General features: G+C 36.8%; 1 protein-coding gene across 2 annotated transcripts in view; it reads right to left on the bottom strand.

Moving 5' to 3' along the window:
* Positions 1–241: 241 nt before the first annotated feature.
* LOC117419802 (uncharacterized) overlaps positions 242–19,488 on the bottom strand; it is a 34,886-nt gene continuing 15,639 nt past the window's right edge. For both annotated transcript variants that reach the window (XM_058985942.1, XM_058985943.1), the window contains 16 exons: positions 18,873–19,000; positions 18,751–18,770; positions 18,521–18,626; positions 17,944–18,044; positions 16,498–16,601; positions 16,280–16,352; positions 15,304–15,375; positions 13,263–15,149; positions 12,321–13,092; positions 10,092–10,653; positions 6,079–8,856; positions 5,197–5,322; positions 4,859–5,012; positions 4,350–4,455; positions 3,247–3,428; positions 242–2,576 (listed from right to left, as the gene is read on the bottom strand). In XM_058985942.1, coding sequence (XP_058841925.1) covers positions 2,488–2,576; positions 3,247–3,428; positions 4,350–4,455; positions 4,859–5,012; positions 5,197–5,322; positions 6,079–8,856; positions 10,092–10,653; positions 12,321–13,092; positions 13,263–15,149; positions 15,304–15,375; positions 16,280–16,352; positions 16,498–16,601; positions 17,944–18,044; positions 18,521–18,626; positions 18,751–18,770; positions 18,873–19,000 — 7,260 coding nt within the window. In that variant the 3' untranslated portion in view covers positions 242–2,487. The remainder of the gene's footprint in view (positions 2,577–3,246; positions 3,429–4,349; positions 4,456–4,858; positions 5,013–5,196; positions 5,323–6,078; positions 8,857–10,091; positions 10,654–12,320; positions 13,093–13,262; positions 15,150–15,303; positions 15,376–16,279; positions 16,353–16,497; positions 16,602–17,943; positions 18,045–18,520; positions 18,627–18,750; positions 18,771–18,872; positions 19,001–19,488) is intronic.

The raw sequence follows: 19,488 nt of genomic DNA, 5'->3' as shown, positions 1-19,488 counted from the left end.
CTAGGTACACTTAGCAAGAACAATTAATTTGATTTGAAAAGCGTGTTAAATTGTCATTTATCTAGCATAAATCGCAAGAGCAATTTATTGTGAGTAAACTGATTATATTATCTTTAAAAATGTTTTGAAAAACAAACCCTTTTGCGCTGCATCTGTATCACTGGTATAATAAACCACACCAATCCTTTTCTCAATGGTTCTTATACTTGGTATAGTAATAAAAAAACTAAAAACTCCAAAGTTAGATAGTGATTGCAGTCAGATATTTTTATTAACAGCAGCACGGTGTGTAACATTGGATCACTGAATTACAGAGGAATATAAAAAAATATTTAAAGTACATACAAACTGTAAGACAATGGTATTCTAAAGCTATTGCTGTAACTATTTGGTTAATAAGACTTGTGCAACATACATACATTATATATATATATATATATATAAATAATATACACACACACACACACATACATACATACATACATACACAAACACACATACCGAGCATCAAAAGAAACCTATCACTATTATAACATTTATTTTAGAAAAAAAATATGGTATATAAAATGATGGACATTGATGAAATGTTTTTGGTTTCTTTTTAATCACGCGATCATTCATCCTTGACCATGGCACGCTGGAGTGACTATGACTGAAGCATATGCACTTAATCACCTAATTAGTGAGACAGTTGATTGGACACTGGATATGGAGCGATTTCAGCTGTTGAATTGCAAGCTTGAATAAAAGCATTAAAGAAAACTGCAGAAAAAAAACAATATGCCACGTCTGTCAAGAGAGCAGCACCTTCGTGCAATCAGCATGTTGGAGGCTGGACTAGGGCAGCGTACTGTGGCTCGCTGTCTTGTGGTGCTCACAGCCAGCAATTTCAAACCTGGCGAGATGGTATAACCAGACACACTCTGTCAATGACAGGCCACGAACTGGGAGACCAAGAGTCACAACACCTGCCCAAGATCGACAGATCATTTTGCAGCATCTTCGTGATGTCAGTTGTTAATCAGCACAATAAAAAGTCACTGCACCTGCTCTAAAACAGAGTTTGTCATTTTTCGATCACATCTAGTGAATTTTATCCAAATATAAGCGATACGTTTCTTTTGATGCTCAAATGTAAGTGATATATTTCTTTTGATGCTCAGTATATATATGGTAATTGTTACAAGTCAAGTGTTAATTGGAACCATAAAGATGTTCTTTGTCAAAAGTAAACTGTATCCCTGTCTTTGGAAGTTCTTGTCATAGCAAATAGAATAGACCTGTGGCAAGGGACATTTAACAATCCAAATCTCTATGGAGAAGAAATCTTGGTTAGGTAAAAAGTGGAAAATGACATTTTGTTTTATTGAATATGTATGCAAAGGCACTTTTGTGAAGCCAAGATAAATAATTTGCTTTGCTTATTACCTGTATTTTGGAGGATTCTAAAAAACAGCCAGCCAAACTCGGTACTAAAAGAATGTGAGCTGCCATTTTTAAAAAGTTAAAAAATTAAATGGCTGTGCCTTTTATTTATTTATTTTTTAAATGTACAATACATCTTTTATACCAGTTTTTTTGAACTATAACAAACTACACTTCAACATGTAGGTGTAAACATCATTAAATATAATATCTACATGTAGCATTATAAAAACATAAACAATACATTGTACATAGCACCCTAAACAAACAAATAGTACCACAGACATTAATGATACATTAAGAATAAAAATCTACAAAATATTTTACAAGATAGTTAAACTTGTCTGAGCTTATAGGTATTTAAAAAAGAGTTTTTCTTTTTCTTCCTTATGAAAAATAATATGTAATACATATTTAGTGTTATTTTAGCCTAGTACTGTACAATAAAACTACTCACTGCAAGTAGATCACCTGCTGTATTGGTCATGTCATTGATGCAGGGAATTCATGCAATAAGATGGGGCACCTCTCCCTACTGAATCACCTGACCCCACCTTATTGCACTAGTGACAATAAAGGAAGAGTACAGTTGAAAGACCCTTAAATAGTTTTTTTTGCATTTAACGTGTTCCATACTACTATCATGACAATGCATGTATTAGTTTTCTAAAACAGTGCACCTGGTACAACACTAGGTTAAAAGATACCTCTGTTTGCATGTGTTCACTTTTAAGTTGTCTTGCAATTCTCCTGCAGAGTGAAATTGCCTAATCCACCTCAACACTTTTTTTCCGGTCATAAACCAACCCTAAGCTTCCCTTACTAACATGCTTTGCATCTAGTAACATTCTTCTTAACTTCCAAAACTGCAGTGAAAGCTTCCACAGATAGTTACGGCAATATTAAAATAAGGTCACCCTGCTAAAGCCAGGAAATCTAGCACACTTCTCTTTAAATCATAACCTGTTTTTGCACAGGGGAAGATTGATTGGAAATTACAATTTGCTTAAAGATTCCTGGAATGTACCTCATGTTCAAAATGGTCTTGAATGTTTTCTCCATTTAGTATTTAAATGTTTTGAAATGTGTTAAAAACGTGTTTATGTCCATGGCTAACAAACCATTGTTTCCATACGTTTCATCTGCCTCATCTGAAACAAAACAAAACAGAGTAAATTTAAAAAAATACAACTATATAAATGAAATTTATAATCCAGCATTTATTTTTGTTGTTAATGTTACACTACTGCAGTCCTTTGAAGTATTAAAATAATTGGATATAAAGATGTGTCCATTTTAGCTTTGTAGTGGGATTTGTCATTTAGATTTGCATCTTGCCCCATTTAAGGTATTCTGAACTGTATTGGTCCATGCAGCATCCTAACTCTACTGGCTACAACAAATAGACATGATAATGGAGGACCATATTAATCAGCTGTAATTCAAAAGCACTGTAGAAAACTACTCTTTCTACAATGCTATAGTTATAGTTATACTATACAAGCCAATGCTAGTGATGTTAAGGAACGTAAAACAAATGTATTTTGCAGTTGATTTACAACCAATGTTGTGTGGTTAAGATTTTCAAGAGATTCTGCGACACTGTATGTTTAAAACTATAACGGTGCGATACAAGACTACGCAGGACATGGCAAAGGGAACGTAACATGTTTCTTGTAAAAACACTGCAGGGTGTTCTGCAACACTAAGATGCTTGTCTTACAACTGTAGTATAAACAGGTTATTCTGCCTGTTACTCTAAAGCCCTTTCTTATTAATTGAAAAAGATATGATCAGTCAATAGTCAGACAAAATCCTTACCTGTTATGAAGACAGCAAACCTGGCACTGATGTGCTGAACTTGTAGACGCAGCATGCAGTTCAAATATTCCGGCTTCCCTTGGGAAATGAGGTCACATTCATGGTATGGAAGAACTTCCACAATGCCTGCTTCCTGGCAGCAATCCATGAAGAACTTCTTGGCATGGCCTGGAGAAACTGTTCTGTAATATTAATGATAAAAAAAGAGTGTGATACAGATGTATAATAAATTATGCAAAATTACACTTGGTTTTGACAACAGAATATAAAACACAATTTCAAATGGAAGACATGTAAAGCATATTGTTTCTGTTACACAATTCTAGGAGTATTTTTGTTTTTATATCAGATTTTTTTTTTTTTTCTATAGGGATTTAAAAGAATACTCTGGATTCTTAATTTTCACTCATCTTTTGGAGAAGTGTTTAAGAGCCAAGTGCTTCGTTGTAAAACCTGTTATTAGGAAAGTGAACAAGCTGGATGGAAAATATATCCATCACCTTTCAAATAGAACCCTTGCATATTCAATTTTATTTTCACCCTTCATGTAGAATTTTAAACACAATATTAAAGTTCAGCATTACAAACAATACTGTTTTATTTATCTTCTGTGTCTCTTATGAGTCCAACGAGGCAGGTGTTAGACGTGATCAACCCCTAGCTTGCCTGCTTATCACCTTCGATGTCTCTGCCCTACTACACTCCACAATTAGACTTTGCTTCAGCTGGTCAGACACAACAAACACATTTAATATTATCGCATTAAGCCTCTGCCTTTAACACAAACTTGTTGTCACAATGAAAAGGTTTTAATTATTTTACTCAAAAATGTTAGTGTTGTAGCATTAGCTAAAGACAGACATGATCTGAAAATGACTGTAGTAGGGGGAAATCCCAAGTGTTATTTGCTATCACTATTATCAACTACTTAATTGGCACGTACATAAGTATAGTTTGCACTGTCTGGGAATCTCATGGCAATGAATACACAAAAATCATCTATGATGAATTGTACTTGTTAAAAATGCCCATCATAAATACGCAAGTACAATAAAAAAAATAATAAAAAAAGGTTTTAAATTTTCAAAGCTGACAAAAATGACCTTCCATTTTCCTTGAGCATTTTGCTATCCTTGTAGTGCAGCCACCACTTCCACTTTCCCTGCTGACTTAGCTCTTCCAGTACATTGGCTATTTCTTTCAAATGCTCTGCAAAAATTAAGAAAAGAACCACAATGAAAAAAATAATACAACACACATTAAGAAAACTATTCAAGTCCAGACTCTCCATAATATTTACAGTATTTGGGATTTTTCAGTGTTTATTTTTTCACCCAAAAAATGTATTATGGGCACTTGTTAATAAAACACTGAAATGATCCCCCCCCCCCCCCCCCCCCCCCCCCCCCCCCCAATACTGGACTTTCTACCGAGTTGCAATTACTGGTAATCTTGCTTAAGAACATTATATTTCTATAAACTACTCCCCCATGCACAGATTTTGCTCATAAAATAAAACAAATACATGTGTATTTGAAAGTGAAAGTGGTATAGTCATTATTTCATGTTTCAAATGAACATCTGGATTCATTAGTGCTTAATTCCTGCATACCTAGTTCTAGTCTTTCCAGTACAGCACCATCACAGACAACAAATCCTCCTCTGTTGAAAAGTTCTTGGTAGTTGAAACTGAGGATATCATCAATGCTGTCAATACCAGCAAACAAAACACTTGGCACCTTCTTCAGATCCACCAAGTGCGGAATCTGATCAAGAAAACAACAACATAAAACACAATAACCATGCAATATTCCTTCTCCTGCTGCATTCATTACAAAGCATCACTTTGGAAGACTATCTTTTAGAGTTACTACATAAATAACATTTTACAGACAAAATGCTTAACGATTTAATGAATTCTATTTCAATGTTCTCATGCTCTAAACTTACTCTGTGCACATGTGTAGAGATATCTTCATTCCTAATGATAATGATCAGGGGGCCCGACGGACACTCATCCGGCTGATCAAAGTACGATAGCTGCACTTCTGCATGGCCGCCTTTCTTAAGAATTTTCTGAGAGAGCATCATTTTAGATATAAAAAAATAGATAGTAAATTTGTGAGCAAGTTCATACTTTGCAAGCAAACATAACTGGTACAATGTTGGTCCTAAATTGAATTTGCAAAAATATATGCATACAATAAAATAAGTTCAAGTAAAAGCATCAGCAAATACAGCTTTCATCAGCTCAACCAATTTTGATTTCACAGTATATGAAGTAACTTCCTTCAACAAATGTGAGTGGGTCCAAAAAGCCTTTAATAGCCTGACCTACCAGAATGACTTAGATTAACAGAATGCATATTAAGAGAATTATTCCAATTCAGAGACAATATCTGAAAGTGTTTGGTCTTTATGATCAAGTAACCAAAATGTCACAGGACCATAGGAAAACCGTCCATTTTAATTGGACAATACCAATAATCAAACTTAACCAAGAGAATTATAAAACACAGTACTGTACCAAAGATGTTGGTCTCATCTCTATCATTCAGAAACAAAAAAATGCACATGACTGCAATTTGGTACCATTCTTGGGAAGGATAACAATGCAATAGAATGCCACCATGTCTTATTTTAGTTTCACTCAGCCTTTTAAGCGTGTGTGTTGATATAGGAATTTAGCTTTAATCCAATGTTTTGTTTTATAACTCTGCTGAATTTTGTTTGTGTTTAAAAAAAATAAATAATAATAATAATAATAATAATAATAATAATAATAATAATAATAATAATAATAATAATAATAATAATAATAATAATAATTACCTTTACGTTCTCAAAGAATTCATCAATCTTTGTTTCAATGATGTAAAACTTGAACTTGGTTTTAAATGACTCCTTTACTACAGCATTCAGATTTTGGTGGAGGCTGGTACATAAATGATCTATGACACTCTGAAATGGCAGAGGCTTCCTTGTGCTAGACTGCAGAAAGTCCTTATTTCTCTTCTGACTGTCTGTACTGGTAGTACCCAAATCCAGTTCTTTCCCCTTTCCATTGCAAACACGATTCATTGATAACATATGTGAGTGAAAACATTTGGTTGTGATGTCTGAGATCTCACACTGTTGTCCTCTCATATCCTGGACATAGGTTAGTTTCTTAAGATGCGGAAGTGTCACGTTGTTACCAAATTCATTCATTTTATTAGCTTCTTGTATTGCGGTTCTTTGAGGCATATCCACTGTTATTTGGTGATTTCTTAAGGGTAAATCAGTCGTCTGAAGTAAGTCATCCGGTACAACATCTAAATCTGAAAAAGTTATGGTTAATGGACTAATTGCTCTACCATTTACATGTGATGCTTTTGAAAGATCAGTGTGCTTATTCCATTTGGTGATTTGATTCAGTTTATCAGAAAAACACAAGTATTCTTGGTCTAAAGTATTCTGAGTAAGATCGGGTTTAGTGTAATGCATTTCTTCCCATGCTTTTAAGAAGTTAAATCCTTTAAGTTGCCAATTCTCCTTCTGTGCGTTTTGAACAGTTCTAGCACATACATTATCTCTAGGTTTAACTATTGAGAAGTTTGCATATGTTTTTTGGTTGCCCCAACAATCGGTGATATGAACAACAGAAGAAGTGGGCAGACTATCCACATCCATCATATTTTGCAAATATGTTCTACTAGTGTGTTGCTTCCCTCTGTTTGAGATATGTACTTTTATACCGCCTTCTTTTTCTTGTTCTACATTTCCAACAAATTCAGTTTGAGTCTTTGTGAATGCTGGATTCTGGTCTAAAACTTCATTGCAGACAACACCGCTTGCTTCTTCAGAGTCATCACAAAAATCTTCCTTTCTGAAGTGGCCGACAGGTACACAATCTTTTTTAAATTCAGAGTACCAACAATAGCCTCCATAATCATGAGCTGGTTTATTTGATAGTTGTGAACGTTTCTCTTTACTATCCACCACAGACTCATCTGATGAAATATCTTCGTGTACTTCCGGGTCTGACAATATTTCTTCCCTTTGATTCTCATTCCTATCCAGTAATTCTTTTATCGTTGGGCTTTGCATATTGATATCTTCTCCATTTTCGCTGTGCACAACAGTCACTGCCCCCCCTGATTTTTCTATATTTTCTGTGAGTTTTGAGAAGATGTTGTCATCTTCTTCACTTCTTGGAGCTGCAGTTAAACTCCAACAGCTATCATTTTCTTGGCACATGTTTTGTTCCACCACAGACTCATCTGAACAAAGGCTGTCCTTGACTTCAGTGCCTGACAATATTGCTTCCCTTTGATTCTCATTCCTCTCCAATAATTGTTCTATCACTGGACTTTGCATACGGACAGCTTCTCCATTTTCACTGTGTAGAACAGCCAATGTCCCACCAGAATCTGTAATAGTTTCCGTGAGTTCTGAGATGACATCTTTTTCACTCCTTGGTGCTTCAGTTAAAATAAAAAAACTCTCATTTTCCCTGTGCATTTTTTGTTCTACCACAGACTCATCTGGTGAAAGGTTTTCCTTGCCTTCAGGGACTGACAAACATTCATCCTTTTGATTCTCCTTTCTATCCAGTAATTGTTCTAATGTTGGGCTTTGGATATTGATATCTTCTCCATTTTCACTGTGCATAACAGCCACTGTCCCACCATAATTTGTAATAGTTTCTGTGGGTTCTGAGACGTTGTTTTCTTTTTTTCTCCTTGGTGCTGCCGTTATAATCCAAGACCTCTCATTTTCTCTGCAGATTTGTTGTGCCACCACAGACTCATCTGATGCAATGCCTTTGTGTACTTCAGGGACTGACAATATTGCTTCCCTTTGATTCTCATTCCTATACAGCAATTCTTTTATCATTGGGCTTTGCATATTGATATCTTCTCCATTTTCGCTGTGCACAACAGTCACTGCCCCGCCTGATTTTTCTATATTTTCTGCGAGTTTTGAGAAGATGTTGTCATCTTCTTCACTTCTTGGAGCTGCAGTTAAAATCCAAGAACTCACATTTTCTTGGCACATGTTTTGTTCCACCACACACTCATCTGAAGAAAGGCTGTCCTTGACTTCAGTGTCTGACAATATTGCTTCCCTTTGATTCTCATATGGACTTTGCATAATGACAGCTTCCCCATTGCCGCTGTGCATAATAGCCACTGTCCCACCAGAATTTCCAACAGTTTCTGTGGGTTCGGAGATGGCGTTATCTTTTTCAGTCCTAAATGCTACAGTTAAATTAGAAGACTTCTCATCTTTTTTGCACATATTTTTTTCTTTGCCCTCTGGATCGGTTGTATATATGTGAACTAGTTTCTCAGCTTGCATACAGGTTATCTTTGTAGTTCTTTCATTAACAACTGGAACAGCCACTAAGGCAATTCTCTTCGTCCAGTCATCGATTAACGTCCTCTGTATTCCATTGTAGGGTTTCCCCTTAGCAATACACAAATTTGTTGCTTTGTTACATAACTCAATGTACTCCTTATCAGTATCCAAGAATCTGGTCGGGTACATATATGATACACCTGTGTTATCATCTTTATCCTCCTCCTCGTTCTCCTCTTTATGTAGCCCCACACTGGCTCTGCAATCCTAAAAAGGAGAGACAAGGATTAGTTTTCCATGGACAAAAGGGATGATATTTAGAATTTTGGCCAACAGTTTTTGGTATGCTATGGAATCTATTTTACCATGTGTATTGGAACTAAATTTCCTAGGCTATTAGAGGAAAAACAGCCCTATAAAAGATATTACCACCTCCATGCTTGAGAGTAGGTAAGGTGTTCTTTTCTTTGTACGCCTCACCAGACTTTCTACAAACCTTTCCTTGGCCTGTGACCATTGAGACCTTCACCATGCAATACTCAACCTATGGTTGAAATGGAAACCCCAGTCCCACTTGCAGCCAATTCACTTTTAATATCTTTGGCAGTCAATCTCAGATTGTTATTAACCTTCTCACAATTCTTCTACTTTTTCTTGGTCAAAGAACCTTCTTTCTTCCAGACCGAGGGAGCGTTGTGACAGTACCTTGAATCTTGTACTTCTTGATAATAGAAACAAAAGTTGAAATTGGGATACTCAAATGCTTGGAAATCTTCTTGTATCCTTCTCCAGCTTTATGACAATAAATCAGGTCTTCAGATTGCTCTTTACATTTTCCCAATATTGACTTATTGGTAATAACAGCAAATCATTTTTTGGAGTTTTACAAAAAAAAAAGCTGTAATAAATAATTCTAAAAATCTATTTCTTTTAACTTTTTTTCCTCATCCACAAATGCAAAACTTTTGCATTCCTAAATTTCTTTGAGAAATTTCTAGAAAATTATAAATTTCCATTAGGGTATGTAAACTTTTGACTCCATCCATCCATCTATCTATATATATATACACACATATACTGTTTATCTATATCTATATCTATATATAAAAAAAGAAGAAAGTTTGTCTGTCTGTTCCTTTATGCATTTGGACCCCGCAGAAGCCAGTGCAATCAAACTTTGCATGGCCTCCTCTTTCATCCAGGGGAAGGTCGAGGGCTACGTTTGGATCCAAAATTTGGACCCCTGGGGTACTTTATTTAGTAACCCCATTGCTGGATCACTACAGTAGCCATGTATCTCAAATTAAAGAAACCCACAACCAAAAAATAAACAAAAATAAAAAATAAAAAATAAATAAAAAAAAGTAAAAATGGCAAAAACCAAAAAAAAAAAGTTAAAAAAGGAAACGGGGTCCAAGCGCATTGTCCTTTGTTTTTTTTGTTAAGGTAATCTTGGACTTTCAATTTTTATAAAAAAAAATAAAGTAAATGTTGTGTTTTACCTTATCTGAATATTCGCCAGCAGTACTCCAGGCTTTGGCGGTGGTTGTATCTTGCAATTGTGTATAATTTACATTTTCATTTCGGCTGTCTGAGTAATTACTGACCCAACTTTCCTCTGGAGTTTCAGAAGGCACCAGTTCACTGGTAGAGTCAGGTACCACGTTCTTTGTGTTTTTTGGAACAGTAAGATCCAGTGCTTCGTAATTGGTCTCAGTGAGATCCAGTGCTTCGTAATTGGTCATAGTGAGATCTAATGCTTCATTACTTTGTTCCCCTCGATCCAGTGCCTCCATATCTGGTTCTTTTACAGCTTTCTGAATAACAGATGGCACCTGAAGACTTTGGGGTTTAATCTGAGAGCCACAACTGCCAGCTGGGGGTGCTCTCTGAGTTACACTTTTAGAAGGAGAGATCTGGAATACACATTTCGATTCATCACTGCTCTGAACTGTATCTGTCTGAAAGAACCTCAAAGTAGACTTGCTGTAGAAAAGACCAATCCACATATGAAGGATAAGGTGCACTTGCTCAAATGTTTCCTCGATATTAAAGTTCCATGGTCTGAAAATGAGAAATTAATACAATGAAGGTTGATACAAGCAAATAGAATCTTTCATGTACATTGCACACTTTTCATGTATAAGGTGCTCAATGCCAGTAATATACAGTACTGTGCAAAAGTTTTAGGCAGGTGTGAAAAAATGCTGTAAAGTAAGAATGCTTTCAAAAATAGACATGTTAATAGTTTATATTTATCAATTAACAAAATGCAAAGTGAGTGAACAGAAGAAAAATCTACATCACAGACACTCATTCGTGTACCGCTCTCCAGCCCTTCGGCGAACAAACTGCCTTCTGCTACAGCCAAATATTTCAAATTTTGACTCATCAGTCCAGAGCACCGGCTGCCATTTTTCTGTACCCCAGTTCCTGTGTTTTCGTGCATAGTTGAGTCGCTTGGCCTTGTTTCCACGTCGGAGGTATGGCTTTTTGGCCGCAAGTCTTCCATGAAGGCCACTTCTGACCAGACTTCTCCGGACAGTAGATGGGTGTACCAGGGTCCCACTGTTTTCTGCCAATTCTGAGCTGATGGCACTGCTGGACATCTTCCGATTGCGAAGGGAACTAAGCATGATGTGTCTTTCATCTGCTGCAGTAAGTTTCCTTGGCCGACCACTGCGTCTACGGTCCTCAATGTTGCCCGTTTCTTTGTGCTTCTTCAAAAGAGCTTGGACAGCACATCTGGAAACCCGTCTGCCTTGAAATTTTTGACTGGGAGAGACCTTGCTGATGCAGTATAAATACCTTGTGTCTTGTTGCTGTGCTCAGTCTTGCCATGGTGTATGACTTTTGACAGTAAACTGTCTTCAGCAACCTCACCTTGTTAGCTGAGTTTGGCTGTTCCTCACCCAGTTTTATTCCTCCAACACAGCTGTTTCTGTTTCAGTTAATGATTGTGTTTCAACCTACATATTGAATTGATGATCATTAGCACCTGTTTGGTATAATTGTTTAATCATACACCTGACTATATGCCTACAAAATCCCTGACTTTGTGCAAGTGTACCTAGAAGAATTGATGGCTTTGAAGGCAAAGGGTGGTCACACCAAATATGGATTTGATTTAGATTTTTCTTCTGTTCACTCACTTTGCATTTAGTTAATTGATAAATATAAACTATTAACATGTCTATTTTTGAAAGCATTCTTACTTTACAGCATTTTTTCACACCTGCCTAAAACTTTTGCACAGTACTGTACATGGAAATGCAAATTGCAGATGTCATAGCCGTTAATGTCTGAAACTGGTTAAACCTTAGATTCAGCCCACAATTAACTTAATACAAGAATTAACTGGATAAGTCTCAGAGTATTCAGATGCAGAATATAGATACCAACTTTCACTGAATCTTGTCAAGAATAGAAGTTGATTAAATGACTATACAATGTGTGATTCAAAATGGTTGCTGTGTTTGTCAAAAGCCTTTTGACCAAACGCAACAGCTGGTGAGTAATTATTTTCAAGATAGAGCGTTCTTAATCAAATACCTTTCACATGTAGCAAATAAGTGAAGATGGCTCGCTTTGATTCCAACATCCTCATATACTGTATAACACTAATGTAAATTAATTTTTAAAATGTACAAACTGATGCTACTATTTTAACAGGCAACACTGGATGGAGTTGCAAATACAAATATATTGGAAAAAATATACATACTACCTACCCATGGAGGGCCCGAGTCACACATTTATCCAGAGGATCATTGCTGTATTTGCTATCCAATGCAAACTCATAATTATCTTTCCACTCTCTTGTCACCTTAATAATTCCATTCACTTCAAAAACAACCCGAGACAGGCCTGCTTTTACACAACTTGATTCCTGCATATTTTGAGAAAAGGATGAAAATTTTTTGGATTTCTGACAGTCATAAAAGGGTTGCTGCTGATGTATGAAAGGTGCAACTCTTCCAACTAAGGCAACTTCATTCACATTTCCCGATTCTCCACTGTTTGTGGAGGCCAAAGGTGACTGATCTGTTAAATCCATCAGCACCGATGAAGGTTGTGAATAGGAATGCTCTTTAACTATCACATCAAGAATCAGCTCTTCAGTAACTGGAAGACCTTGAGGAAATTTACTGTTCAACAAAGCTTGCCGCAAAGTTTCACAATTATCCAAACTTGTAGGGCTAAGATTTGCTTCACAAACTAGCACTGTGTGGCTTTGTACATGCTTGTCGGTCATTGAAACATTTTCCTGACAGGCACTTGTATTCATGTTTTTAGAAACATCTGAGGTCTCCTTTGATTGCAATGCAGGAGTAGTTCCTGAGGTACTTGAGCCAAGAGCCAAATCAGCCAGTAAGTTAAGTGCATCCGAGGGCTGACTGAGCCTTGTATTTCTTTCAAAATCAAGCATGGGTTGCTCTGATGGACTAGATTGTGTACTTTGATTCTCTGAAGAATCTGATGACGTTTCAAAATTCAACCATCCTGCAACAAAAACAATGCATTAACACACAAAAACAACAAAGCAAACCAATACATTAAGCATTATAGTGTAGTATCCTTTGTTTAATGTTTGCCCTATGATGAGTCTACAATATTTTCTTAATCGTTCCTAATGAAGTACCTACATCAATAATATTTGCTAAAATACTTACCATTTTCTTTCATGTATTCAGCTATCCTGGTCTGAAAATTGACTCTTTCTTTGAACGCTTTTACAATTCTTTGTTTGGTTACTTGTTTTTTAGGCTGCTGGATACTTGGCAGAGGACTGAGTCCATCTACAATGTTATCCTCAATTGGATCAATCACAGAAACCTTCTGATCTGCAGGGGCCAATGGCTTCTTTCCCCTTCTGCTGCTGATCTTGGTTTCTTCCATTGTTTTGGTCGATTTGGAGGAATTGGCTTCTCCAGCTGGCCTTTTTCTTTGGTATGTTTTGGTTTTAGGCCTCTCCTCTGACCCAATGGTAGGCTCTATTGATTTAGAGTCAGTAATCAATGCTTGCACACTTTGTGGACTGACTGATTTTCTACAGTTGACACCAACATTTTTTAACTCACAGTTTTCTCTGTTGCCATCGTTTTGTTTTTTCCTTTTCCGTGAACTTGGCTTATCTGTAGTGGGTGTCTCTTTAGGATCAATCAGAGCAACCATCTGATCTGCAGGAGCCAGTGTTTTTTGTTTCTTTACACTGTCCGCACATCTACCTGCATTTGTTTTACAGAGAGGTAGTTTCTTTAGAGCATCCACTAACTCATTTTCTTTAACCTGTGTATCCTTGGGTTGCTCACTCTCTTTCTGGATTTCAGGTTCACTTGGAGCTATTCTGTCTACTGCATTGTGGAAACTTTCTGTCACTGACTGTGTCAGTTCTGAATCTGCTCCACTAGCCAGACTGTCTTCTTTGCACAGAGTTTTACATACACCCTCAGCTCCAGTGGTTTGTTCAGTTGGTATATGATCTGTATGCAACACCTTTGAACCATGTGGAACAAAAACTCTACCACAATCTGTTATAATATTTTTTAATCCATACTGATAACTCTCCCCTTTCATTTTTCTTTTTGGCAGCTGTAGCTCATCTCCAGTGGTTGTCTCTTTTGGGTGAATCTGATCATCAGAATCCAATGGCTTCTTTCCTTTTGCACCACTGGTTTTTGCTAATCTTTTACTGGAGCGTTCTTTTTTATCTGCACCTTGCTGATCCACTGAAGCCAAAGGTTTATTTCCCTTTTCAATGTCGTTTCCGTTAGAATTTTTACTAGGGCCTTCTGTTTTAGGACCAGCAGGTAATAAAGGCTTCTTTCTTTTTCCACGACTGTCTCTGCTGCTGCCTGAAGGCATTTTATTGTCTCTTGTTTTTATTATTTTGGATCTGTAATTATTGGACAAAACATCTTGTTGATCTGTGCCTTGAGCCCCTGTTATCTCCATTATTTCAATATCTGCTCCCTGGGCCTCCTGAATTGCCATTTCTAAGCCCTTGCCTTCCTTGTCAATATCATGCTCATGGGAGGATGTATTTCCACTTTCTAAAGTTCTTATTTGATCATCAAGGTCACCTTCATTCCAGCACATATGCTGTTGTGCCTCTGGTGAAGACACAGGAGAATAGTAGATAATCTCGCAGTCATCATCTGCAACTTCACATGCTTCATCCTGATATACAGCCAGCAGCTCTAAAGCTTTTGATACTGGTAGCATATAAGTGTCTGATCCACTGAAGTAGGACTTCAAGTTTGCAACTGCCGATTTAGGGCATTTTGCAGTTCTGTAGAGGTGTTTATCCACTCTGGACACATCATATTGCTCAGCCAATGAAAACAGATCTCTAATGGGACTTGAGTCTGTGATCCCTAGCCGAGTTAAAGTTGCATAGTTATGCAAGTGTTGCTCCACCAACTCACAAGGAGGAGTTTTCTGATCAGTTTGGAATTTTTCAGCTTTCATTTCTGCATAATTAAGGGCAGGCAAAATCCGCATTACATCACGAGAAACCAGATCCTCAGATTTTCGTACAAAATAAGGAGCCTTCATATCTGTAAAAACATAAATAATATACTTTGATGTCATTACTTTTTAAATCTCAAATACTTACAATATTGTACCATATATTATTACAAACAAGACACTGACAAAAGACTTATTTTTTTTTTTCTTTAAATAAGCATAATTAAAAGAAAATATACATACCCTTTGTAACTGTTCTTGAGTTCGGAAATACAAACAACGCCTGTAGTGCATGATCTTTCTCATAGGTATTTTCTGCAATGCAAAATTGAGAATACAAATTGTAATTAAAAATAAATAAATAAATAAATAAATAAATAATATATATACACACACACACACATATATTATATATATTATCGCTGTTTGTACTACAGTGCACTCTGTTTATAAGAATCACATCCATGTTTAACGGGCAGGGGCAGCAGTGTGGATAAGGGCGTCTGCTAATAAATAAATCATAATAATAATAATAATAATAATGGGTTGACCACTAGATGTCATGAGTTCCCGCATGTATGCACAGGGACCACACAAAGTATTGTTTAGTTAGTTCTCCAACTGAAAGCAAGGTTTATTTTGTTTGTTTGTTTTATTAGCAGTTGTTTCCCCACTGCACTAAGAAAAATAAAACCAACACCGGTTTTAAACTGTAAATCAAGACTCCAGCCTGATCATTTACACATGCATCAGCAATTTAAATATAGTATACAACAACTTGTTATATGACCACGATTATGTTTACTCAAGGCTGCAGAATCCTATTTTACTACAGTATACTTGAGAAGCAATCGTCTCGTGAGGGTGCCTAGTTTAACTGCCCTGCGGTGTTATGTGTAATGGCCTATGAATTAAAATGACATTACAGTACAGTATTTTACTGTCAGGACTACCACTGCATTTAAGCATCTGTGGCTTACTTATTTTCTGTTGCAATGCAAATCTCACACAATCTCACATGCAAAGCTCCGCAATCTTATATATCTTGATTCTTATATCAGTGAGTCTTACAAACGGAGTGCACTGCATATTTGCATGTTGCACTTCAAATAATTTGCACGGAAATCGAAACACAACAATAAAGGACTCAGTCCATTTAAAATCATGATACATCAGAATAGCCCAGTGTAAAAGAAGAACATTTTTCACTTCTACTTACCTTCATCCAACTCAAAAGACGATGAAGCTAAAAACAGAAGTAGTCCGTGATCATTTAATTGCTGAGCAAGTGCCTATTTAAAATAAAAAAATAAAATAAAAAAAGATTAGGCAAACCTTTTAATTGACGTTTAAACTTTTACTATAGTGTTTATTAAAAAAAATAACAACAAAAAACAAAAAAGGTTGGAAGCTTTCTTAACTCAAACTTTATCTTACCAAGTCTTTTTCTTTTAGTTCTTCCCTTAACAAATGAAGCTGGCCCTCCTCCTCAGCAGAATTTACCACCTCATACAAACTGCAGTACATTCCATCCAAGCAAACTATTGCATCAAAATAAACATACCAATTAGTCATTTCATTGACAACAGCCGACCGCTTTTTTTCACACTGTGGACTCACCATGCAGCCACCCAAGAGGACAACGCAGCTCTCGGGCAGCTTACAGGCAAGCCTGCAGGCGCCCGGCCAGACTACAGGGGTCGCTGGTGCGCGGTGAGCTGAGGACACCCTGGCCGACCTAACTCTCCTTCCCCCCGGGCAACGCTCGGCCAATTGTGCGCCGCCCCCTGGGAGCTCCCGTCCACGGTCGGCTGTGGAGTAGCCTGGACTCGAACTCGCGACGTCCAGACTATAGAGCGCATCCTGCACTCCACGTGGAGCTCCTTTACTGGATGCGCCACTCGGGAGGCCCCCCTAGTACTTTTTTTTGCCCAGCACTTACAAGAATGTATTATTATCTAGCTTCTGAATGTTTTCTTTGATTACTTGAGCACTAATTTATTACTCAAGTGCCCGAAAAAATGTAAATAATATCTCTTCATGAATGCAAGTACAATATATTGTAGCGACCCGGTCATTTCAGGTTGGCAGACTTTTGTTCATCTGGTCCTGTGCATTCACATTATCTGTATTGTTCTGGGGTGGGACCATACCACTAGTTTCGGTAGTGTGTGTGTGTGTGTGAGAGCCGCTTTCGGGTGCGGACCATGTCATCTAGATGCCCTTGCTCTGCCCCCTCATTAAGAGTAGTGGTCTGCTCTCTTCTGTGTGTGTGGGGACTGATAGAGCCAGAGCCTGTGTGTGTGTGGAATAGAGCGAGCACGAAAGTGAGCAAGTTTTTAGGATAGAGACAGGAGGAAGGATTTATTGTTTTTGTAGTGTGGTCCTGACCCAAACACAGACCCTGTTTGATTAATAAAGTAGTTTTGTTAGCGCCTGAATCCCGTCTCCTGCTTTGAGCTTTATTCACGTATACCACCTTAACACTAGCCACGGAAGTCATTTTGATGGGTTGAGGTTTTCAAATTTAAAATCCTAAATAAATAACCCGACGGCGTTTGAAAGGCAGGATCACGAAAATAAGGAAGTTATAAGCCTGCCCACCTAGCAATAAAGCCGAAATTTTGACTGACTTTAACACATTTTTATTTTGAATATAACCTACAATATTCTTTATATATATTAACTTATTTTAACATGTGTTAGCTCTTGCGTGTGTCATTTGGTGCAGCACAGAATCCAGATTGAGCTGCTGCAGCCTGCAGCTTTGTAGTTTTCTGACCGAAATGTTTCTGCTGAAGTGTTTGTACTTTAACATACAACAATACAAACTGTGATAAATCACATCAAACAAAGGTTCTAGGGAGATTTATAACAGCTTACCTTCACTTGTACAGTAACTTTCTCTTTTAAAGGCCGCCTCTGGTAATGCTTTCTTCAAATCACAAACTTTCATAACACTGTCAATTTTTAGTTTCTCTGGTCTAGAAAAAAAAAATTTACAACAGTTTATCTGTTCACCATCAGAATATGCTTATCCAAAGAAAGTTGCCCCTTACAATTAGTAGCAAGCTACATCAACAGTACATAAAATAAATAAAGGGGGGGGGGGGAGATTGAGAAAATGGTCTTACAAAGCAATATAAATCATTATTCCTCTTCTTTTTTTGTTGAACATCTATTGTTACTTTATAATTACATTTGGAAACCACAGATGATATTTCAAAGACAATGCTACAGATACACTTGCTGCTGTTTTCTTGTTATGTAATGTAAAGCAATTTCAAATTCCCTGAAATGATCTACCTGCAATCAGATCATGGGACCTTCAGCAAATGTACCACGATACATTAACTTATGAAGCCATTACATGGTAACATCTTTCTATTTTTTGATAGTAATTCATTATTTAATTCATTAAATAGCCAAACAAATGAACAAACAAACACATACAACTTACAGCTTGGATGGGATTACTGCACCAGTATAAGACTTGAGAGCTACATGATACACTGGGGAGTGGTCTTTGATCCTGATCTGGCCTCTCCAAGTACAGTAGTGCGAAGCTGCACACAGAAAACGCATTATTATTTCAGCAATAACTGCATGCACCTCACTTCATCTCAAAAATGGTTGCCTGACATTTAAAAAAAAAAAAAAAAAAAAAAAAAAAACACAGCATCATCCTACCTGTTTTGTCTCGAGTAGCACTAGGGAAGGAAATAAAAACAAGAATTGGTTTAATTTATTTTATAAAGGTATAGGGTGTAATGTTATCCTTACCGACAGTAGGGGTACACTATATGACTTACTTTTTTCCATTTTTCAACCCTGACATACAGGATTTTGATTCACTGTATAGAAAGCCTACAATGGCGAATGGACAAATGTGTCTGGGGCAAGAAATGGCGGCACCGTTCTGTAACTCGTACAAATAATACTGTAAGAGAAAAAGACAAAAACACACCATTAAAAGCATTCCAACATACATGCTTAATTTCAATTAATAACATAACTTACTGTCTGGTAAATGAATGTAAAAAAAAAAAAAAAAAATGAAAGCACCCATCTGACATTAAAAGGTGAACAGAATGATGTATAAATTGCTTAATAACTTTATGTTTCTATAAAAAAGCTAACGAATTGTCATTTGTATTCAATCCATTATGTACATGTTCCCCTGTGTTGTGCCAACTGCATGGGTGGAAATGGCCAATGATAATTCTGACTGAAACTCCTGGGTCAAAACCAATATTTTGTCCGGGGGTCTGGGAGCCGTTTAGGCCCCCCAAAGCTCTGGGGTTGTACATGCTCTCAGGTGTATTCTGACCCATTTTGGACCACTTATAGAAACAAATTTAAACTTAACATTCTTACAACTTGTCATTTTACTTTTATCAACCTAATAAATCACACAAGGCTAGTTAT

This window comes from Acipenser ruthenus, chromosome 14, assembly GCF_902713425.1.
Source record: "Acipenser ruthenus chromosome 14, fAciRut3.2 maternal haplotype, whole genome shotgun sequence".
In the NCBI taxonomy this organism is placed as follows: domain Eukaryota; kingdom Metazoa; phylum Chordata; class Actinopteri; order Acipenseriformes; family Acipenseridae; genus Acipenser; species Acipenser ruthenus.
Note: the sequence above shows the minus strand (reverse complement) of the source record. Positions and strands in the feature narration are given on the sequence as shown.